The following is a 25,382-nucleotide window of genomic DNA, read 5'->3' on the forward strand; positions in this document are numbered from 1 at the left end:
AATATTATTGAGTAGGATATTGTTTATATATTTTATATTTTTTGAAAAGTCTACTTTTTGACACAATTTGACACATGCAAACCACTGCAGAAATGTTCTAACCAACAGACTCATGTCATATACAATACAGATGACCTACTATAAATTAAAAGCATTAACGTATGCTGTGTTTTTTGTTTTCACAAGCTTTGGAGACGTAACATAAATTCCACTTTTAAATAATAGGTCACCTATAGCTTTCATAATGAGCCACGGCTGTGTTCAAAATTACATCAATGTTTTCAAAGTGCACTGCGAATGGAGCGCATTTGTCAACATGAAGATCGCTAAAACTGAGCTGTAAAAATACTTTGAAAGCAAATTACAGCTGAGAGAGATGACTTTAATGCCTTTTTTTAAAGTTTAAATGTCAGAATGTTTTAAACGAATAGGGCATAGGGGGGATAACTGGGAATAGAACACAGCCATGTTTCTAACTACAGCTCCAGAGGTGTAATTGCAAGCGTACAAGTTTGCGACACAGTTTGCGATTGTTCGTTGGAACGATGGATCTGGGAAACGCCAAATCAACAAACTATGTTTGTAACGATGGTACTTGCAACCTTAGTTGGCTAACGATGGTTCTTGGAAACGCACCCCAGAATATTTTATTTTTATCTGCTTGTTTTATATACAACAGATTTACATGGGCGTATTTTTATAAGTATTTTTAAAGTAGCATATAAAGAATTGAATTATACATATAACAGTTACACATAAATCTTTTTTAAATGAAGGTTTTTGTTTAATTTGATTACAATCCAAGTTAATTAAGTTTTTATATAATTTAAATTTTAAATTCACTTGAAAAAAATAATAAATATATTCAATTTGTTCATATTTGTATATAATAACAAATAAAAAAATAAACAAATAGACTCCCTAATATTTAAATCTAAAGATATTTGTGTTACAATCTGATCAAACACTTCCCATTTCCCCATTAGAAATCCATCTAAATGTTCTAAATGGTGTAAATGTGGTGGAGATGAAGCAGTGACTGCTGTTATTGTGTCTGATGTGCACCGAGAGATGAAGTGTTGGGACAGATTGATCTAGGCTGGAGTGGGGAATGTGTTCACTTGGCGTCCTCTAAATTGCAGTGAATGGGAGTGTTAGTTGTCCACTTCTCTCGGCTGTGCCGGCAGATGGAGCCTTTGGCCTGCCAGCACACACACACACACACACACATTTACAGCTGCCACACACCTTTAGTCTGTTCATGGAGTTTTGAGTAAACATTCTTCCTGAAACATTAAATGGTGCCCATTCAAATAGTTTCGAAAGTTTGATCGTGTTCATGGGGTGGACCGTACGCTATGTTTAGAATATTTTCAGTTAAATGCCTTCTTATTCACATTTTACCTTTAACACCGCTACATCTGTTCTCGTAAAAATGCTCTGTTGAATTCCTGCTAAGCAACTCCATCGAAAATACACAATGGGCTCTGATTGGTCAGCTGGGCCAGTGTGGTCTTACGGTGCGTTCCAAATGGGATCTATATTGGAGTGAAAACATTCATGGCCGCCATATTGAGGTGTCGTTCCAAACCAAAGTGCTCAAAACTGACCACTTCAAAGGGCTCTTGGGAATGATGGATTTCAGATGGGTGCAAATAATGGACACTTCAGGCTCCCGTTATCAATTGTGCTGGGAAGTTGTTTGGTGTCAAACATTTCGTAGGGCTCATCCCGATGCCGCAAATCCCTGTCACCCCAGAGGGTAAACCCTTAGAAGAGATTAGAGCATAGGGATCAGGTTTATGCAAATTTTAGGGTTAGTGATGTCACATTTGCACTAAGAAGATCTTTGTAGTCCTCAACAGCCATTTGTTAGCTGTTAAAAGCTAATTCTGCATAAGAAAATGTCTCCTGTTATATATTAATCATATTCAATCATATGAAATGACCCATTTAACTGATCATTGAAATGGACAAATAAAAGATGTAATTTGCCCAAATGACCAAACACGTGAACATTTCCCAAACTCATTTTGAGAAAACTGTCTTGTAATTGAAATCTACAGACACAAATTTAAAAAAAAATTGACAAATGGAGCTATTTTCTTTAAATTAGACTGAAAAAAAATTATTGGTATAAAGAAAAATCTAAAAACTGAAAGGTGCATGGATGTGTCTGTATTTATACTTAATTATAACATTTATTGTTTTCATAACCAAGAGAAACTGCCTTTAAACATTCATAGAACATTCAGAAATATTGTCATGTTTTTAGTTGTTGCTACTCTGAGCAAGCTAATGTTAGCATTCCTAGTATTACTGACTGAAGGCAAGCTAATGTTTCATCATATCAAGGTTTTTAAAGGCACTTAAACAGCATAAGATGCATCTTTCTCAGTCTCACAGTTGAGTGTTTTTACTTTGGATTGTTTATTCTTTAACTAGTAAGCTAATTAGTTTTTCTAGTGGTGATAGAACAAGGAAGGCGAAGAACAAAGTGGTTTTCTCGGTTGGCCTCAGTCTGGGAGGTTCAGTCTTTGTGTTGGCTACTCTTTGACCTTAACAAGGTGTGGAGGTAAAGTCTGTCCAGCAGCTCCGGGTCAAAGGACGTGGAGTTTTTCTGCTCTTACTTTCCTGAATTCGTTCATCACAGGAAGTGAACATGCTGAGATTTTGCACCACTGGCTGTTTTAAGGAGAAGTTTGCTGATTGGGCATATTTGAATAAGTTTGATGATTGTTTAAAAATATTACATTATCAGAGTTTGAGAATTTAGAGAAGGTAAAAATAGTATTTAAAGAAGATTTAGATGCTTAAATTTTTTGAAAGACTGATTGATTATTACATGGTTACATGTGTTGTGTTTTTTTTTTACTTTGCGAACAATTTTAGGAGTATAGACCTGATTTTTAAAAGTATTTATCTATGTATTTATTTACGTTTTGGTATGAATGTGTTATGTGTGTCAGCATAATGGTGACATTTATGTTATCTTTTATTTTGTATGTATATTTATATGAAACTGATATGAATATGAAGATCTGCTAATGCTTCAGATTTTTTTTTCCTAAATAGTACTTTAAAAAGATTGTTTTCTTGGCCAGTATGGCTAGGAACTCTGCTTTCATTTTGGCGTAATAATCAAGAAACATTGCTGCCATACTATGGCTGCAGCAGGCGCAATGATATTATACAACTCCTGAAAATAGTTCTAAATCTTCTCGCAAATGTTTACATGGTTGCAGGATTTTCCACAGTAGTGGAACTGGTGCTCTAGGGTGGGCGGTTGGGGTCTCCATGTCGCCCCAGGCAAGATGCCGCACTTTGCCCATGCCTAAATCCGCCATTTGATTTTAGTTTTGTATGCATTTTTAGATTTTCAGGAATGGCAACTTCTCATTTTTCTTCAGTCATAGTACAAGATGTAACTTTAGACGTGTCAAACTTTAAATAGAAAACATATTTATTATAGGAATTTTGGTCATTTTTGAGTGAGACGCTAATGGTCTATCCGATTCATTGATCTATGCTAAGCTAGGCTAAATGTACTCTTGCCAGACCCAGAGTTTGTCTAAATGGTTTAAAACTCAACAGCTTAACTCAAGAACAGCTGTAAAAGGAGACTATAGCAAAAAAGTGGAGTGTTCCTTTTAGTCAGAGATGCTTAAAGTAGGGCCCACGGGTCAAAGTTGGCCCATTGTAAGCTTCGATTTGGCCATCCATCCCATCTGAGAGGAGAGTGAGAATGACACAGAGATCATCATTTCTAATTTGATGTTAACTTTTTTTTTACGTAACCTCTTTTGTTTTATTACTGAGCTACAAAAAAGCAAACTGAAATTAAACAACTGTCACGGATAAAGGACTATGCAGAAGGCATCGGCAAGCAAAATCAAGGCAAAAACTAGTGTAATTCTGTTATAAATTAGATTGTTTTGTTTTTACTGTAATAAGTTCATTATAAATTGTATAAAAATACTGTATTAGTTAATATAAAGCAATGTTTTCTAGTCATTTTTAAATATTATTAAATAAATTAGGGAATTACCCATGGCAACTATATTTACATTCGGCCCACTAGCCTCAGTCAAGTTTGGTTTTTGGCCATTCATAAGAAAAAGTTTGGGCACCCCTGCTTTAAGTAAAAGTATTATCATTCATTCATTATGATCCCGAAGAGCTTGAAATGTTGCATAATATATAGTCTGTAAACCAGCAGAACACACATTTACCTCACAGCTTCTTCAATGAAGAACATCTTGAGTAAAACATCCACATCTGACTTCACATAACTGCTCAAGTCTGTAAGACAACAGATGCCTTATGACACTCAATTAGATTAGCAGATTAAAGCTAACTTTAAATGCAGACGCTAATAACATGCTGTTCGTTCAATGTCTGTTCATTAATATAACAATAAATTCATTGACTTCTGCTTAATTACAGGAAAATCTTCATGGAGCAGTATTAAAGAGGTAAGAATATTACTTCTATAGAATATCCAATATATATATAATTGATTTGAGTTGATAAGCTCTGTTTCTGGACTGTTATCACGATCAGAAGGTTTATTTGTGCATCACTTTGGTTAATGTTCACAGGGTTCGCTGATATTAGTTATCAGTGCAGAAGAAGAACTGATGGATTGATGTGGGACAGACAGCAGATCACCTTCACCTGCTGAAGTTCTACAGGTCAGTCTATTGTGTGGTGTGTTTGCGGACAAACACAGCTTCTCATGTCAGTGGAGCTAGTCCAGGTCAGGCCCTCGGGGTCCCGGGAACAGCGGGACTGCGTTACGGCTCATCCCACCTGTTGCCTGAATTGGTAATATATCAAGTCATTTGTTAAAAAGGATAGGTCACCCACAACTAAGCACTCTGTCTATGTTAACTCATTTAACTTTTTTTCAGTAACACTCTCAAGCTTTAAACTCCTTTTATATATTATATTATATATTATATTATATATATTAGTGCATGCATTGCGCAGGGTAATGGCTTTTGTTCCATTTTTTTATACAGTAGATAATTTTTTATATGTTTTCCTCATTAAAAGAGCATTTAAAGTTATAGTTCACTCAGATTCTGCCGTCATTTGCTCATCCTCTATTTGTTCCAATCCCACTTAAGTTTCTTCTGTTGAACCCAAAGGAAGATAAAGTGAAGAATAATGGACAGCCAAATGGACAGCTATTGACTTCTATAATACTATAGATGTCTTCCCAACATTCTTCAGAATATCTTTTGTTGTTTTAAACTGAAGCAAGAAAAGTTTAGAATCATTTGAGAGTGAGTAAATGATGAGGAAATATTAATTTAGGAATGAACTATCCCTTTTTGACCGGTTTCCCCCCAATCATCGAGGAATTCATGGACAACACATACACTTAATATACAAATATACTTCATCAAACATGAGCACATAGACATCACCTATATGATATAAAACTCCGGGTTAACTATATTTATATATAATAACTTATATTTGATTTTAACTTTACCCTAATTTGAAACAATAATTATTGTAAAAAGCACTATTCACCATACAAGCTTATTTTGAAAACTTAAAACCAAACTTAAGTTCAGATTTTTGACGGCAAAGTTTAAATCCCATTTGCCTATAATGCACTTCAACAACAGTACCCATAAGGTTTAAGAATTATAGGTATTTTTGGCTATTCAAATACAGTCCGTTTATCATTTATGCTTTGAAAGCAACCCAATCATCTCTAAAATTGGTCTAAAGTGAACAATCTTTATTTGACCATTACTTAGTGTAACCCACTTCTGATCGGATCACCAAACCTCATCTTAACAGCAGGTGTAAAGAGCACTTAAAACTATAACTGCCTAACCATAACGTGAAGGAATTGTGTGGAACTTAGAATTTTTTACAGTGCGTCTTGACAAACCATCTGTAGGACAAAATCTCTCCTCTCCGTATGCACCAGACACTTTCTTATCAACCCTTTAATATATTTCTAGATATATAGTGCAATTCTTTGTGTGCTTAATGCAGGCTTAATGTAGGAGACACAATTGTTTCCTCTCCATATGCACCAGACACCTTCTCATAAGCAACATATGCTTACTTTTCTTTGTGTGCTTAACCCTTGTGTATTGTTCAACTACCCTTTTGTTATATTGGTGGCTATTTTTGCCCCATTGACTTCACATTTTTTGATTGCAAAGCCATGAGACCAAATAATCATGCATGCTTGATTGTTGGTGGTTTTCAATATGCACCAGACACCTTCTCATAAGCAAACTATGCTCCGCACAGGTGAGTGCTTGACAAGCCACCTATAGGACAGTCTCCCTCCTCCCTGTATGCTTGGAAAAAATTCTAATCTAACATAGACTTGTTTGCATTTACACATTCCTGCTCCCAGATGAGGTTGTTGACAGACTTACACACAAGTGTTATGCTGGATCAGCAGCTTCTGTTCACCCAGTGAGCCCTCAATGTACCTGTTTCCCAAACCAGAGCTTGAGTTCACAGAGGTCCATTTCCATATACACTCTTCCCTCCTCCATCTGACTGCATTAGGAATCTGAGAGCGGGTCTATGAATAGAGCAGCGGACCCTGCCGTTCACAGGGGATTCGACTTCAGGTTTTTTGTGTGTGTGTCTCACAGGGTGGCCTGGATCTGGCCAGACGTCTGTGTCACTTTGAAAGAGACAGAGCAGGATCATCATTTGTCTTTATGGCCCCTCGTCACCCTTTAACCCCTTCCACAGGGTGACTGACCCTAGATAGTCCACTTCTGAGTGAGCAAACAGGCGGTTTGTCTGATTAGTAGATGAGCGTGTTAGATGTTAAGTACTCATTGTGTGTAAATAAAAGTGACAAAATATTATGTACAGACAGCATACAGCATGAATACACTCCTCACAGAGCTCTTTTAAATTCATATTTCTTATAATTCAATTCAATTTAAGTTTTTTTGTATAATAATTATTGTTTTGAAGGAGCTTTACAAAAGATGCACATTATTGCTTTACAAATTTATTAAGCAAATTTGGAAACATTAAGGTTATTAGTTACCATAAATGTAATAGTTACTAATAACTTTTACTAATTAACAAGTAATAAATAGCTATTAACAGTCAAAGGTATAAAATGCTTTAAAATAATGTATTTGTGCATGTACACTATATTAATCAGTATCAAAACTGCCAAAACTGGAACTAATCTAACAAAAAAAATTAAGATCATAGTCCAAAGGTATAAGGCGAGTCCACTCAAATGAATATGTTAATAGAACAATATAATTTGTTTCTATTCCTGGTTAAGATGTTGACCAAACACTCATTTTAATGAGATATAACTGTTTAATAAAACAGCATTGTTTACATGCACTAAAATTATTGGCTATATTAACTGAGAATTGGATAAAAATATTCATTTGAAAAAAAGCAGTGTACTAATTTATGCAAAGCATTGTGTTTCTATAGTTTGATAGTTTATATAGTCAACAAATATGAATGTGTTTTTGTATGTTTATTGTAAAAAGAATAATGCATTCAAAATTATATCAATAAATACATATTCACAGTTCCTAAAATATATAAAAAATGAGTTATTATTTCAATCAGTTGGCAAGAAAATGAAACTTAGAATAACAACTATGTTATAATAAGAGTTAATTAAAACTATATTGGCATATTTTCAAACCATATCAATTATATGTGTATATATATATATATATATATATATATATATATATATATATATATATATATATATATATATATATATATATATATATATATATATATATATATATATATATATACATACATACATAATGTATTTATTTCCATATAAATATATTGCATATACAGTATAAATTAATGAAAATATAATTAAGCGTCTGTATAATAATAATAATAAGAAGAAGAAAATGAAGAATCACAATCAGAAAGAGCTTTATTGCCAGGTATGTTCACACATGCGAGGAAATTCTTTTCGTGACAGAGCTTCAACAGTGCAACAGACAGGACAAAAAACAGATTATGGATATATTTTAAAATTAGAAAAAAATAGTTAACCCTGCATATCTCACATGAGCATTGAATAGTTTCACTTCAGTTTCTTTAACTCAGACAATGCAGTGAGGAGGGAAATCAGCTTGATATGCAGCTTTCATGAATGTATGGCATATGCAGGGCCGCTTTCAGTCTGTCTGTGGGTGAAATGGTTAAACTGACATGGGGTGGCAGAGGGGCTGTGGTTTGTCTCTCCACTCTTTTTAGTGTGTGGCAGTGGACAAGTTCTCCCACAATCTGCACAGCGAGAGAGGGAAAAAGAGAGAAAAAAAAAGGAAATCTGTGTCCGACCCAAAGAATGTCCTTTGAAATGCACATGCTCCTGCTTTTTTACACCCTACGAGTTTCCTTCACATTTCTGGCTTGCATTCTTGCCGTTTACCCATTGCTTTTAATAGTGGAGAACAGATTGTGTATTTAAATCATGCACCTATAAGTTTTGAGATTTTGTGCTCTTCTTTTTTCAGTGTTTTAAGAGTAATGAAAAGAAAACATCAAAACAAATGCACCTTTACGTGTTTTATTTGCACTTTGTCTCTTTAGATTTAAGTTGTTATGCATTAATATAATAGCAGTTTACTCATAATACTGTAGTTTTATTCATATTTGTTTTGAGGATTTTACGGAAGGCTATGTGTATGCATTATTTGCCCGTTAAATGGCTGATTCTATTCTACAAATTGATTGTATTTCTGGCTGGAAGAGTAATGAAAAGAGATTCTCAAAATCTCCTTGTAAAAAAAATAAGTTAAATACAATAAATTAAAAATTAAGCAAGAATTTTTAAACAAATTTTAAACTATATGATCAGATTTATTATTTTTTTAAAATAAAAATCTATGCAATTTGGCACATATTTAATGAAACCATTATTAATTTGCATATTTAGAGTGAAAACTGGTAACACTTTACAATAAGGTTGAATTTGTTCATGTTGGTTAATGCATTTATTTAATAAACATGAACAAACAATGAACAACACATGTATTACAGTATTTGTTCATGTTATTTAACATTAGTTAATGGAAATAAATATATTTATTGCTAGTTAGTTAACTCACAGTGCATTAACTAATGTTAATAAGCATGAATTTGGGTTTTAATTTATTAGGAAATGTTAAACTAATAATTGCTTTGCACATATTGTTCATTATTAATTCATGGTTGTAAATACATGAACTATCATTAACTAATGAAAGCTTATGGTATATTGTGACCCCAAACTTAAGTGTAAGTAAATGATGCGGTAATATTCATTTAATAGTGCACTATCCCTTTTAGACCTGTTCCCCCTCCAAAGATTTATTTTGGAAACTTAAAGCCAAACTTAAGTTCAGATTATTGACGGCAAAGTTTAAAACCTATCTGCCTATAATGCACTTAATACCATAAAAACCCATAATGTTATTTTTATTTATAGGTATTTTTGGCTATTCAAGTGTATTTGACCACATGGGGCCGTTTACACTGTGAAAGCAATTCAATCATCTCTAAAATTGGTCATTAACTGATGTTAATAAGCATGAATTTGTGTTTTAGCAATGCATTAGTAAATGTTAAACTATGGTTAATAAATGCTGTACACGTATTGAAAACCTGTAATATATATTAAACGATATTAGCAATTCTTAATTTAAGCAATCAACTGGCGAAATATGATTACATTTTTCCTCATTCACCTGCAGTGTGATTAAAATATGAGGCACATGCTTTTGTCTGGATTTTTTAAATGCATATATGCACATACAACCTTTATTAATAATCAACCAAATCCAAAAGAAGTCTTGCAAAGTAGAGACTAAAATGCACAATATGCATTGAATTGTTTTGCACAAAATGCATTGAGCTCTTATACGTGAGCATGTTCTGACAGAAGCCTGAAGCTGGTCGTAATCGATCTGTGCAGTTTTTTGGGCAGTAATTTGTGGTTGGTCTATTGATCGGATTGGTTTCATTGGCTGGCGCTGCTGACGCCGTTGTGTCTGCGGGGGAGTGTCTCACATTCCTCCTCTCCACCTTCTTTGGGGGTCTGAGAGCTGTTTTTTATGAATGAACTGAATACCAACTACAAATTAACTAGGCTCTTTCACAGGGATAGCGCTCCTTTCGCTGCCGCTTCTGAAAACACACTCACTTTCTGTCTGAAGAGGTGCAAAAATAAGCATCCAGATGTGGACATTTTAGAAAAATGCACTAAATAATCAAGCAGATAAAAAAAAGGGAAAGAGAGAGAGAACTGTGTCCTTTTTTGTAAGTAATTTGCAGGTACACAGTGTTTTTCCTTCTTTTTTCCTAAGTTTGTATTGCTTTTTCTATTTGTTCAGGAATTTTAGATTTTTAATTATTTATAATTTATTATACATTTTTTTGTGTTACACTTTTGTTATATTCATACAAAGTTACATCAAAGTGAGGGTACCTATAATCTCATTTAAAAAAGAAGAAAAAAATATATACAGTTGAAGTCAGAATTATTAAACCTCCTTTGATTTTTATTTATTTTCTTTTTTAAATATTTCCAAAATGATGTTTAACGAAGCAAGGAAATTTTCACAGTATGTCTGATAATATTTTTTCTTCTGGAGAAAGTCTTATTTGTTTTATTTTGGCTAGAATAAAAGCAGTTTTAAATTTTTTTAAAAACATTTTAAGGTTAAAATTATTAGCCCCTTTAACATAACATTTACTTAGAGTGTTTACAAAATAAACAAATAGATAGAAAATAATAACGTTACATTAAAAAAGGGAAAAAATAAAAGTAGATAAATAAATAAACAAACTCCAATATAAAGACAATAACTACAACAAAAACCCTATCAGCATTTCAAAGATCAAGTATGTTTCGATTAATGCCCAGGTCTGTTGGAAAATATCTGATTTCAATTGTAAATCTGCAGTCATTTTCTCAAATATATACAGTTGAAGTATTAAAAAAAATAGCTTCGTTTATCAAAAAATTAAAAACTGCTTTTATTCTAGCCAAAATAAAGCAAATCAGACTTTCTCCAGAAGAAAAAATATTATCAGACATGCTGTGAAAATTTCCTTGCTCTGTTAAACATCATTTGTGAAATATTTAAAAAAGAAAAAAACTCAAAGGAAGGGCTAATAATTCTGACTTCAACTGTGAATCTAATTCAGCCAATGTTTCCATTATGTCGTTTAGTAGGTCAGGGGATCTTCATCCAGTTCACTGTAATTATCCTCCTAGCTGTTATTAATAATACATGTAGTGCAAATAGGTGAGACTTACTGAACTGATCAGGGGGGAAATATACTGGGTGCATTGGTATGTCGTATCCTAAAACTTTACTAATCTCCCTTTTAACCTCCTGCCATACACTTGTATTTTGGGACATTCCCAAAATATATGAACATAGTCCCTCACTTCTCCACAACCGCTCCAGCATTGCGATTATTGTAAAGAACTATCGAATTTGGCGACCACTATTGGAACTCTGAAGAACCTCATCTTCATCTTCCAGTCGAACTCCTTCCATATTTGACTGCTTATGACAATTCCTGCATGTTTGTTCCCATGTTTCATTCTCTATTTTTTTGATGTAATAAGAGTCATCAGATTTATCCTGCATTAAATTTCCATATAAATGGGTTACATGATTTTTAGTAGACAGACCATGTTTGATGAAATTTATAAAATCTATATTTGTTGGGAGATCTTTTGATTATATCCCATTGTTTATGGTTTGTGATAGCAAATTTCTTTACTCATAATAACACAGATGCAATTATTTTGAAGTTTTTAAATAAATTTGCTACATTTTCAAGAATATTTTCAACCGTATTTATTATAATTTGCAATCTGCAAGCTTACTTAAAACCCTCTTGTAATTTTCTCGTTTTTGCAATTTGCTTAGACGCTTTTAAACTAAACAAACAAAATAATTGCAGTTTTCACAGAATAACTTCCAGCCCAAAACAAAAGCATCATGTCATTGGCCCAGGAAACATCCACTATAAACTATTTCTTGCTTCACTTTTTCTTTTAGTTTTCTCTCTTTTTCTCCCTACTTTGCTGTGCTTTGTGTGGCTCCTGGAGTTGAAGATCCTCTAGCTCTTGGTTGTAAAGCTCATCTCTGCCACAGTTGTATTCATCTGGAGAGGCAGCGTTTGTGGAGCAGCTCGGTCAGATCGTGGGAAAGGCCCTCCACGTAAAGCACTTTCTTCTTTGTCACTGTTGTTCTTGTGTAATTGATCTCACTCCACGTCGATGGGCTGAAGACTTCAAACACACGCGGCTGCTGGAGGTCGATCTGCTGCTGCTGCTGCTGCTCACGGCCTTCAGGGACAAAAAACAACTGCTTCCCTTTCTCTTACAATGCACTTCTGATCAGTCTGGCAAACTCAATTTAGGACATCCTCATTGAGCCAAGCCAAACATATGAGGAAAAAGTGGCTAATTTGTACAATGTCTTATGATTTTACTCATCCAATGATAATTATTGTGAAAAGTGCTGTACTTTAACTTGAATTTAATTAATTGGACTGCATTAGCCTGATCTCATGAGAAAACGTAAGTATAAACCCAACCCAAAACGTCCCTAAACCCAACCGTCATTGGTTGATGAGCAAATCGTACTAAATTGTATGAATTAGATCGTACGAATTAGCTACCAAATTAAGAAGTTATGAATTGCCGTGCGATTGCGTTGGATTGAATACTAAGTTGTTTGATTTTTAAAAGAAGGCGTGCTCTGTAACCCCGCCCCTAAACCTATCCCTCAGCATTAACAAATCATACTTAACTCTATGAATGAGATTGTGAAAATTCATATAAATTAGGCACTAAATCAAAAGTTGGGAATTGTTTAATATTGGCTATTTTGCTTTGTAATGAACACAGATATATAGCATGAATGGTGTTGTCCATTTCGCAGCTGTAATAGTTACTGTACCATTTTTTTGGTAATGCCCAAAAACATGACAAATGTTTCCCATTTTAAAACTGCAAGAATTTTTTTCCAGCCTGATCTCACGAGGAAACTTTAGTATATTAGGTTATGTCAGTTTAGTGGCTAATTCGTATACGAATTCAGTGGTTTGAAAACAACTTTAAAATGAGTCAAGGCACTTAAACCCAACCCTCATTGGAGTATAAGCAAACCCTACTAATTTGTACAAATGAGGCTGTATGATTTCATACAAATTAACCACTAAATGAAAAAGTTATGAATTGTATGAATTGCACTGAGATAGCATTGTTTTTTTTTCCAAATAGAATGGAAACATACAGTGGATTAAGTGTTGGCCATTTTATAATTGTGATAATAATTCTATAATAAATGAGAATGTACAAGGTGTTGGCCATTTCCGAACTGTAATATTGGGTTCGCATTAAATGCGAATTTAAGTATTTATGTGGCTAGATTACAAACAAAGTTGTGCGGCAAATTGTAGCAACTGTAATTTGAACCGCTTTTTCGGAAATAACAAAAACAAACAATTTGAAAATTGTTTTCCATTTCCCAAACCTAATAATAATGATTTGTTTAATGAGTAAAAACATACAACAGGAAATTTTCCTAACCATAAAGTTTATATATATATCCTTTACAATTTTAGTGACCTTAGTAAGTTTATTAATACTTCTTTGTATCATTTTTATTATAGTATTAGGATAAGTCAAGTGTATTGCAAATTACTAAAAATTGTTGAAATGTGAAATGATCTTATTGTAAAGACAATACACTTTTTTTATCTCAAATATTTGTTTCAGAAAAGTCTATCTAAAAGAAAACTATATGAATATCGTAAGAACATGCAAAACGAAGTTTACAAATTGCTTCAATAAAAACAAAACAAAACAAATAAACAATCTAGGAAGTGGTGCTGCTGTGTCTTTAAACGTGCTGGAGTGAAGCCAGTAACATGAATGGTGCTGGACACGTGAGTTTGTCTCAATGTGGTCTCTCCTCTTAGTATTTCTCATGTTTTCTCTGGCAGTTGTCCAATTCTTTTCTCTCTCTCTCTCTCTCTCTCTCTCTCTCTCTCTCTCTCTCTCTCTCTCTCTCTCTCTCTCTCTCTCTCTCTTTTTGCGCCTCTCGTGCCCCCTCCTTCCTCGTGTTATCCACCCACGGGAAAAGTGATTTTCGCCTCTCTCTCTCTCTCTCTCTCTCTCTCTCTCTCTCTCTCTCTCTCTCTCTCTCTCTCTCTCTCATTTTTTATGTATATACCTCATCCTCATCCCCAGTATGTGAACATATTTCCGTGTGGGCAGCAGGGATGCATTTAAAATGCCCCTATTTTTTGTTTTACTCAAACCAATCGGCGTAAAGTCTTTCCCCGCAAATTCTTGAATCCGCAGTAGCGTGGAGATCAGCCCGTGCACTGTCACACTGCGAAAGTCTCGTTCAAACTGCAATCGATCACCGGGCTTATTTTATTTCTAAAGCCACCCCCACTTAATTCTACACAGGAGACTTTCCCCCTCTCTGTGTGTGTGTGTTGTGAGTGTGAGCCAAATTCTCCAAACCAAGACGCAGCACGTGCTTCTCACAAACACACAACGCGCTTTAATTTACATTTTGCATGAGCGCACCGGTTTTTGAACGCTTTGTTTTGCTGACCGCGGGACATTGACCGACTGACTGACCGACCGGCCGAGAGCTCGTGCTGCGGGAACTGAAGGTGCGCGAGACTGTTTGGATCTCATTCACACACACACACACACATACACACACACAGGATGAGCGCGCGCGGAGAGGAAGCCGCCGGCGAGGCTTCAGGATCGCAGGAGCAGCCCGAGCCTGCGCTGGCCGAGCCAAAGAAGAGGGGACCCGGCAGACCCAGAAAGCCGCAACAGGTCAGTGTGCGACTCCCTTCTCTTCCACCTTCGCTAAATTTAGAATGGACGTGTTTAAACCTGCTCATAAACTTTTTCAGTGTAAGCAATATTACTTTTTGCGCACTTGTTTACTCACTGCTTGAAAGCTGGACTGGTTGCAGGTGTTAAAGTGAACATGGACTCCTTTTTAACTTGGCGACTAGTTTATACAGCTGGGAGACCAAGTAGACCAGCATAGTGATTAAGTGTGGTTTAGAATGTTTTTATTTTTCGCCAGAATCAGTATAAGCTATTTCGGATGTTTTTAATAAGCTCCGTTAATTAGATTTATTAAATCTTTATCCTATATTTAATGTTGTGCATTGTGTTGTGTGCATTACACAAAAAAGGCATTGCATATTTTTGCACACCATGTACTGCAGTACACATTTATCTGTGCAATCCATTTTATAAAGAGAAAATCAACATTATGAATGTAGTTTTCCTTTTTAAAAGTTTTTTATTATCTTTTTTTATTTCAGTACTTGATTACATTTAGTTTTAGGAAAGTGCATATATTCTAATTAATACAGATGGATTGGAAATAGTTTTAATTAATTAATGCATGACTCACTGCTGTCACTGCTTGAAATGTCAACAACATAATTTTATGTCAAAAAAGTTTATTCTACTCAATTCAAGCATGTTCCCTTGGTGTTTTTAGACAAAAGTAATTGTGTGCTTTATTGTGAGCATTAGAAGTTTCTCTTTCCTGCAGTCTGAATGTATAGCCTGCACAAGTATTTGGCTTGTTGTACGAGTAGCACTTGTTTGCATTTGTGCAGGAAGCACTTCTTTCCTATAGCAGATAGCATTCCAAAATTACACGCTTGCCATCTGTTGATCACAACGCTCTATTATATGTAATGCTAATGCACTTTACAGAGTCGCTCTGGTTGAATGTAAACGTATAGGCTGCGCTACAGGCTTCTCTTAATGTGCTGAGATGAAATCCAGTTTAGTTTAATCAGCCCTGATTTTAGTTTAATATTTGAGAAATGCTGTGAATTGACATTTGGATTTATTTTTTGTTGTGGATGTGAGCAGTGGTTACTATAACAACAAGAATGTACTTGAAATGCACTGAACATTTAACTGTTTAGTCATTACCACATCCTTCAAAATTCTTGTTTTGAGTGTTCGTGCTTGGAGGATGTGATTCACTATCTTAAGTAATTCACCAGTGAGTCACTCTTGTACCTCTAATTGCAAGTGGACATCAGGATGAGCTGGCAAGTGGGGTTAAATATAAATCAATCAGTCATTAAATGCTGATTTTAGGTGGCATTTACCACTGCAATAAAACAGAAAATTACTTTGTATTAAAATGACTATATATTTATATATATTTAAATCATTGCAGATACATATAGTAATTGCTGTCTTATTAATTCTGTAATTACCTTTGTTATAATTGCTCTGTTATCTTGCTGTTAATTCAGTCCAACTCTGTCATCTTTCATGGCTACAAATTGTAAACATGTCTGTGCTCTGTGCAAGAATTATGTTTAAATGTAGTTGTTTTTTATGTGCACATATGCATATATACACGTCACTGTTTGCTCTTAACTAGTAAAGCACCGAGTGAATGGGAGACCACTGGTTAATGTGTGTGTGGTTGTTAGGGACCCTGTATTCTTTGAGATTAAGTGCATATGTAAACAGAAGTGCATATAAACAGAAATATTTGGACACTTTTTGAAGGGCTACCTTTAAAAACCTTATATTTAATTAATTTATTATTTAAAATAATTTATTCATATATTTATTTATCTATTAATAAATTAATTAGATTGCAAATGCCACCAACAAATATAACCAAGGTGGACCTGCACTATTTTGCAAGTATTTAGTCCTAATGTTTGTTTTAAATGGATGTATGTAGTCATTTCACCTCAAGTTCACACAGTAGCATAACCACAGGTGTAGTTTGTCATATTACCTAACCTAAGCACATGATCCAGTAACATTTGATTTCAGGAAAGTGTTTTATCATTTAAACCCCTTAATAATTTGCTTCAAAAGTGTGCTTGTGCATTCATCCAAATAAATGACTCGTGGTTTGCTGATAGAAAGTGGTGCAGCAGTACTCAAAAGCTTTGTTTACTGTTTTCATGGCCTAAGTTCACCTCCTTTCCCCTTCAGGAACCCACAGGAGAGCCTGTCCCCAAACGACCAAGGGGACGCCCCAAAGGAAGCAAGAACAAGGTTCCCTCCAAAGCAGCGCAGAAGGTGAGAATCAGAGAAATGTTCTGAACACCTGACCAGTCACAAACAAACTCAAGACACAGATCTAGCTATCTTTTCTGTCTTTTTATCCATCCATCTGTTTGTCCATTTGATTCATTCCATGGCCTTTTGAAGTTCTTGAAGTTCTCTGCCAATCGTTGCGCAGTTCTTCACCTCCAGGTTGTACATTTCAAATCCTTTAACACCAGAAATCCATTGATTATGCCTTAAAAATAATACATCCATCCACCCGTTTAATTGATATCATTCATTTGTCAATCTATTCATCCATTTCATATGTTTTGAACAACTGAATTAGATGTTTTTCACATCCATCCATAAATTTGAAATCGTCTCTTCATCCATTTCATATTTTATCCATCCATCCATACATACATTTGTCCAAATAATATATTAATCATGCACCAATTCATGTTTGGATTAATGATCATTCATCCATCCATTTGATATTTTATCCATAATCCACCCAATAAACCATCAATCCATCATCCTTCCATCCAATTGATATTCCATCCATCCATCCATCCATTCACCCATCCATCCATCCATCCATCCATCCATCCATCCATCCATCCATCCATCCATCCACTCACCCAATTGATATACCATCCATCCATCCATCCATCCATCCAATAGATATTTCATCTATCCATCCATCTATATTATATATTTTCCATATAATAAAATTTCCATCCATCCATCCATCCATTCATCCATCCATCCATCCATCCACTCACCCAATAGATATAACATCCATCCATCCATCCAATTGATATTTCATCTATCCATCCATCTATATTATATATTTTCCATATAATAAAATTTCCATCCATCCATCCATTCATCCATCCATCCATCCATCCACTCACCCAATAGATATAACATCCATCCATCCATCCATCCAATTGATATTCCATCCATCTATCCATCCATCCATATCATATATTTTCCATATTATATATTTTCCATCCATCCATCCATATCATATATTTTCCATCCATCCATCCATCCATCCTTCCATCCATCCATATGAGCTATTTTCAATATTATAAATTTTCCACCTTTCCATATTATTTATTTTCCATCCATTCAACGTGGTATTTGTCCATCCATCCATCCATCCATCCATTCATCCATCCATCCATCCATCCATCCATCCATCCATCCATGTTTATATATCTGTCTGTCTATGATTTTTCTATGTATCCTTCTATTCTTCAGTGTATCTGTCTGGCCTATCTACTGTACACTACTTTCCAAGACCAGGAATATTAATCTTGGCATTGTTAACCGAGTAAATGGGCTCTTACCATTTTTATGAATCATTTATCAGGAACGTGTTAGGAAAATTTAGAAGCATGTGAAATGTGTCAACATCCGGGGTGTGTGTGTGTGTGTGTGTCTGTGTGAATTTTGGGGGCTGCTTCTTTATCATAAAGCCTCAGTGTTGCCTGTGTGAACGGACCACAGTGACCCGAATGTCTTTGCTGTGTGTTTTAGCAGAGCAGTTAACACTAAGCTCCAGTAATGTGGCAAGGGGAGTCCTGCTGACCTACACACCTAAAAGTAGCAGTCAGATCCACACACATAAATAGCCCCTCTCTGTCTCGTCTTAGGCAAATTACCACGCATATGTGAAAGAACCACAAACATGCAGGCATATACACACGCGCACATGAAGCGCATACTCTATGCAGGGAGTATAGAGCATGCACTGTTGCATACTGCCAAACGAACTCTGTTCCCATTCCTTACTAATGCCCATGTAAACAGAAAAGCAAATCACAGCATCGCATAATATTTAGTTGGTGTGCATCAGTATAGCCGTAATTGCTGGATTCTGTTTATGTATTGGGAATGCCTTTAAAGAGGGGTTGTTCTGGCGAGCGTTTTGTGATGAAGTCATTAGCATTTCTGCCTTGCTTGTGTGTGGTCTAGTCTGGCATATGCTTGTGGGAAGTCCCCTTTAACTGTCAGTGCGTTTGGTTTTTTAAAAGTATTACTGTGTGTTTCTCATCTCCGAGCCGCCGTGGAGAGCTGAAATGTCTACTTGCGGAATTAGGCTGTGTTAATAACTCACTGACAGCATTGGCTGTTCTCTTTTTTGCAAGTTATGTACCACTGTAAACACACAGCCCCCCTTTGAAAACTAGAGGACTTTTCTGTGAGCATAATCCTGTCTCATCCCGTATAGGTTTGTTGGGATATAACATGAACTAAATAGTCTACCATTATGAAAGGAGTCAAATTTGGGAATCAGTCAACTTCTCTGTCTCCTTCCACTGTCTTGACCTTGCACTTGCCAAAACATGGAAACACAAGCTCCTGCAAAGAGGAAGTACTGCATGAAGAAAAGTGGAAGAATCCATTGTTCTGTCAATTTTTTTGGATGGATGAATTGATTGATTGATATAGAGATGGGGTGGATGTATCAATAAAGGAAAGGGTAGATAAGTGGATGGATGGAGATAAATGGATTTATAGAGCGATGGATTGGTAGGGTCGTATAGATTTACAGAGGGATTGATAGATAGACAGTGAGATGGATGGACATCAAGAGAGATGGGTAAAGTGATGATATACTGATAGTATGATAGAGGGATGGATTAGTAGAGGACCTTGCACTTGCCAACAAATATTGAAAGAACAATGGAGATATTGGCTGTATCAATAGAGGAAAGGGTAGATTAATGGATGGATGGACTGCTAGGGATAAATAGATTTATAGAGGGATGGATTGGCAGGGTTGTATGGATTTACAGAGGGATAGATGGCTTGATAGATAGACAGCAAGATGGATGGACATCAAGAGAGATGGGTAAAGTGATGGTATACTGATAGTATGATAGAGGGTTAGTAGAGGACCTTGCACTTGCCAACAAATATTGGAAGAACCAGCTCCTGCTGAGAGTAAGGATTGCATGGAGAAAACTGAAGGAAACCATTGTTCTTTTAATATTTTGGATGGATGAATTGATTGATTGAAATAGAGAGGGGGTGGATGTATCAATAGAGGAAAGGGTAGATAAATGAATGGATAGATGGATCGATAGAGAGGGATGCATTGGGTTGTATGGACTTAAAGAGGGATGGATTGATAGATAGACAGATGGATGGATGGACATCAAGAGAGATGGCTAAAGTGATGATAGATGGATGTTATGATAGAGGGATGGGTTAGTAGAGGATTGAGTGATAGAGATTAATTGATTTCAAGAGTTCACACTTAGATATTGCTTGATACTAATTGTAAGTTTGGCATGCTGTTCCAGGAGAGAACCCTGACCTAGGAGATAATTGAGCCGATGGCTCCAGCCAAGCTCCAGTCAATTAGCATGTAAGGGGGTCAGAGATCAGGTAGTTCTCGAGAGCTCGCTCTGGTAAAGGAGGAAAGGGGGAGATCGGGTAGACGGGGATAATCTAGATAGGATACAGTTGCGGATTCGCACATCAATATACCATTATTTTTGTAACATTGTATATCAATAATTAATATTTTTACAGTACTGTGATGGTTGGGTTTAGGGTTGGGGTGTGGGTAGGCGTTAATGAAATACAATTTATTGGATTATTTAATAAATAACAAATTATACATGGTACGACTACTGTGTTTACATTGCTGTGACGGTTGGGTTTAGAGTTGGGGTAGGGGTAGACGTTAATAAAATACAATAAATGAGAAATGTAATGAGTATTTATTGTAGGCTTGGATGATTCTGCAGATGAAAGACCAGCTGCGATTAATCATGCCATGTGCTCCTCTCGAAATTAGTTTATAAGACTTCACTTAGGGAGATGGATTGACACATGGATTGATGATGGGTAAATGATGGAATGATAGAAAGATGGTATGGATTGGTATGGATGGATTTTGTGAGGTATCAATCATAGAGTGGATGGGTAAATTATTGGAGCAATGGATGAATAATGTGTGGTTGAATTGATTGATTGATTAATTGAAAGATGGACCGATAGATGCATAGATGATAGATAGAGCCTTGAGACAATCCAGTGAATGTACAAAAAACTCCAGGTTCTTGAAATTTAGTTTTCAATTAATAATGATTATTAATTGAATCAATACAGATTCTGCCATTGTAAGCTCTTAATTGCATCAAAGAACCCACAGAGCTGGTATCATATGAGCAATGCAGTCTAAATCAGAGTAACCATGATGTACCTTGATGGTTACTACCACGGTTTTAACTGTCAACACACATACCCAGATCATCTCCGTCTAGCTGTGATCAGACTGGCATTAATGACTTGCCCGAATATTTTCCATTAACCAGACATTGTTGGAACTTGATACGGGGCATCAGGGGGCTAATTTTAAACTCTCCATTCGCAAAAGTGGGTTTGGCAGAGGCAAGGCTGGCCCTCCCTTTCCATTAATGAGAGATGGCCTTGTCCCCGGCCTCACACGCATGCCAGGATGTCCTGGTGTCGAAGAGGACAGCAAGCGCCCGGCTTGTGTCTGCCACGGACACGGGACTTGGCTGGACGAGACGCGCAAACACAGACATGATTAATTGATCAGGGTGTCGGCTTGCAGACCATTAAATCTCCTGATTAAAAATGCAGCATCCCCAACAGAGGACTGAGGGCTGGGAGACACTGATTGGACTAAGACAGACAAACAGAGACACTGAGAAAGACACAGACAAGGAGAGGCGAGGTTAAAGGGATGCTGTCTTTGAGAAAGCTCAAGTTTTTGCAATGCATCATAAGATCTAGCATTTACATCACATTTCAACCAGTTTGCAATCCTGCAATCCTTGCAAACTGACCTGCCTCTGTGTCCTTTCGTAGTGGCTGTGTCGTGAACTGCGATGCTCAGGTTTATGTTTCTCCAGTCTGTCATGCCTTTGCAGAACGGTGAAGCGTCCTTGGGGTATTCAAAACAAACTGTGCTTGTTGAATAAGTAGTAATGCGAGCCTTGACAATGCCTGCATACTTAGTCAGGGCAAACAGACTGATACAAACAGGGCTGAACACATCACACACAACACGAGACAGAGGTGCATTGTAGAAGTCTCCAACGATAATAATAATACAGGTTTAAATGGATAGTTTGCCCAAAAAGAATAGTCTGTCATCATTTACTCACTCTCATGTCTTTCCAAACCCGTATGACTGACTAACTCTTGACTGGCTGTCAGAAGAAAATGTACTAAAATTGTACCTTTAGGGGTACAACAGCTCATCACAGATACAAGTTTGTACCATATCTACCCCTAAAAGGTGCACATTAGTGTCTTAAAGTAGTAATGTGTACCCTTAAGGCCACAAAATACTTAAAATTCATTTTCAACCAACAAGTGTTGTGCATTAAAACCTCAACAATGTGTGCACGAAGTTTAAATGTAGCTGCAGTACAGGTTTGAAATATGCTTGCGGTGGTAGCCGAATTGAACTGCAATTAATGTAATGCTTAAGCAAGGTGATGTTGTTAATAGGTTAGATAGACACACACTCTACCAGCATTGATTTGTATCTCGCTCGAATGACAAACATGATACCTCTGACACCTACCGTTCCTGGGTCATTCGCAGAATTCATAGATGTTTGATGATTTGAATAAGGTTTCCTGCAGGGCTCTGCATGACAAAAGCCCACGGCCAGAAGAAAACTTTATATCCTATAAATAATGGAGACGCGTCTTGTCTTGTTAATTGTCTTCGACCGCGGTGGGAAGGCACCACCTTTCAAACCTGCAGGGGAAACACTCTACTGTCAAATTATTGCAGTTACCATGTCAGAGGATTATTGCATGAATGACGCATAATGTTCTTGGGAAATCCTACCCTGTCTTTCAAGAAAGGATCAAAGTAATCGACTCAATGGTAATACAACAAAATAAAGGACTTATAGAAATATGCACAATTCCAACCTATGCTTTTTCATTGGCTTCCCTGAAATAATGTCTGAAGCCTGGAAGAGCTGGGTTTGTGTTTTCAACATGTCAAGTAGATGTTGTTTTCAGCTCCAATTTCCAATTGATAAGGTAAAATGACAGCATCACTAGCTTTTGTGCAGATATTCTTATGGGTTTTGGTTTTTGACATGCACTTTAAGTGGCGATCAATCACAACAGACTGGGCCCAGGGTATCTGCAGGGTCTTAAAAAGTCTTAAAATTTCTTAAATTTCCAAAACAAAGTCTTAAATTAAATGAAATATTGTCTTGTAGGTCTTAAATCACTTTAAAAGGCTCTTAATTTTTACTTTGTTTGATTTTGGTTGCCATACCTGACAAATAAATCAGTATTTGATGTCAATATGACGTTGGTTTAAGATGTTGGCTTGACGTTAGATTTTGGTCACTTTCTAACACAACCTAAAATCAACCAGATATCATCATCATTTAATGTTATTATTGGACATCAAAATAACGTTGTCCTTAGATGCTAGATAGACATTGAATTTTTGTCACCTGATATCACAACCTAAATCTAACCTAATATTAACATCTTATGATGTTGTGTGCTTGCTGGACAATAACTAAATGCACTACAGAATGTTACGTTTGCACACATACACAAGTTACATGTAAATGCATCAGCTTTGTACAGCATAATACTCACTACTCACTACTCTTGAGTACTTTTGAAAGGTCTACTTTTTACTAATACTTGAGTAATTATTACAACAGATACTTTTACTCTACTTGCACTACATTTCAAGGCAAATAATGGTACTTTTACTTGAGTATGATTTTTCAGTACTCTTTACACCACTGGTTTTGACACATTATTAAAAATATGTGGCTAAGAAATGACTAATACGAATTAGTTTTTTGATGTAGCAAGTATATTTTTTCTGCTGGGCATTAAAAAAAAAGCGTATAGCCCTGTATATGTCAGAAATTTCAAAAAAATCTTAAATTTGACTTAGTGAAACCTGAAGAAACCCTGGGGCCATCTGACCAATCTGAGCAAAGTAGACTTTCGAAAAGGCAGGGTTGTTTTTTAGAGATTTGTATTCTTAAACCAAATTCTGCAATACACATTGTGATTAGATGACCATAAATGTATGTAAAGCTAAAAAAAAATCTAAATATTGTTACTTTAAAGACTTTCGCCTCCAAAGTGTTTTATTTTAACAGACTACTTCAATAGACCCCTGTTATTAAGTTGGAGCCGCTGTGATAGCAAGCCCATAACTGTCTTTCATGGCCCTTATCTGGGTGGTTTTGCTGATAATGGTGCTCTTATTTACACTTGAATGGCATAAAATTCCTGTAGTGAAATATTACGCCGCGTAGACCAGGAGCTTGAGCAATGGAGACAGTTCATTGTTGGAGGCCCAGATATACATTACAAACTCTTTTTTTTTTTTTTTTTGCATTAAAAGCGTTGGAGGAAATTGAGCTCTAGCATTTCACCTTTTCCTTTTGTGGCCATATTTGAAAATGACTTTGCTTTGTGACAAATTGTGTGCCTGAAAAATTTGTTTAAAGCACTTGATGAAATACCGGCCACTAATTCATGGTTTGTTGGCATTTGCAGAAAGCCGAGACCACAGGGGAGAAAAGACCTAGAGGAAGACCCAGGAAATGGGTGAGTTTGTTTATATTGGTCGTATATAACTAGGCACCTTCATTGAAATATGAGATCAGTTACCTTTCAAAGCTGTCCACATTTTTTATTAGAATTTTTATCATTATAGAATTCCTTTCTGTTATGTTTTGGGAAAAATTTCTTATGCTTTTAAATTAATTTATTGATCAAACAACAGAAAATGTAAGTAGAACTTGTATTCATGCTACATTGACCTATATTATATACAGTTAAAGTCAAAACTATTAGCCCCCTTTGAATTTTTTTTTCTTTTTAAAATATTTCCCAAATTATGTTTGACAGAGGAAGGAAATTTTCACAGTATGTCTGATAATATTTTTTCTTCTGAAGAAAGTCTTATTTGTTTTATTTCGGCTAGAATAAAAGCAGTTTAAAATTTTTTAAAAAACATTTTAAGGTCAATATAATTAGCCCCTTTAAGCTATATATTTTTAGATAGTCTACAGAACAAACCATCGTTATACAGTAACTTGCCTAATTACCCTAACCTGCCTAGTTAACCTAATTAACCTAGTTAAGCCTTTAAATGTCACTTTAAGCTGTATAGAAGTGTCTTCAAGAATATCTAGTCAAATATGATTTTCTGTCATCATGGCAAAGATAAAATAAATCAGTTATTAGAAATGAGTTATTAAAACTATTATGTTTAG

At 35.6% G+C, this 25,382-nt stretch overlaps 1 protein-coding gene across 1 annotated transcript in view; it reads left to right on the plus strand.

The window, feature by feature from the left end:
- The first annotated feature begins 14,259 nt into the window (after window positions 1-14,259).
- The window catches only part of hmga2 (high mobility group AT-hook 2), a 39,226-nt gene continuing 28,103 nt past the window's right edge, over window positions 14,260-25,382 (plus strand). The window contains exons 1-3 of the mRNA XM_056455843.1: window positions 14,260-14,878; window positions 17,045-17,131; window positions 24,661-24,711. Coding sequence (XP_056311818.1) covers window positions 14,762-14,878; window positions 17,045-17,131; window positions 24,661-24,711 — 255 coding nt within the window. The 5' untranslated portion in view covers window positions 14,260-14,761. The remainder of the gene's footprint in view (window positions 14,879-17,044; window positions 17,132-24,660; window positions 24,712-25,382) is intronic.

This window comes from Danio aesculapii, chromosome 4 (genome assembly GCF_903798145.1).
Source record: "Danio aesculapii chromosome 4, fDanAes4.1, whole genome shotgun sequence".
NCBI lineage: Eukaryota > Metazoa > Chordata > Actinopteri > Cypriniformes > Danionidae > Danio > Danio aesculapii.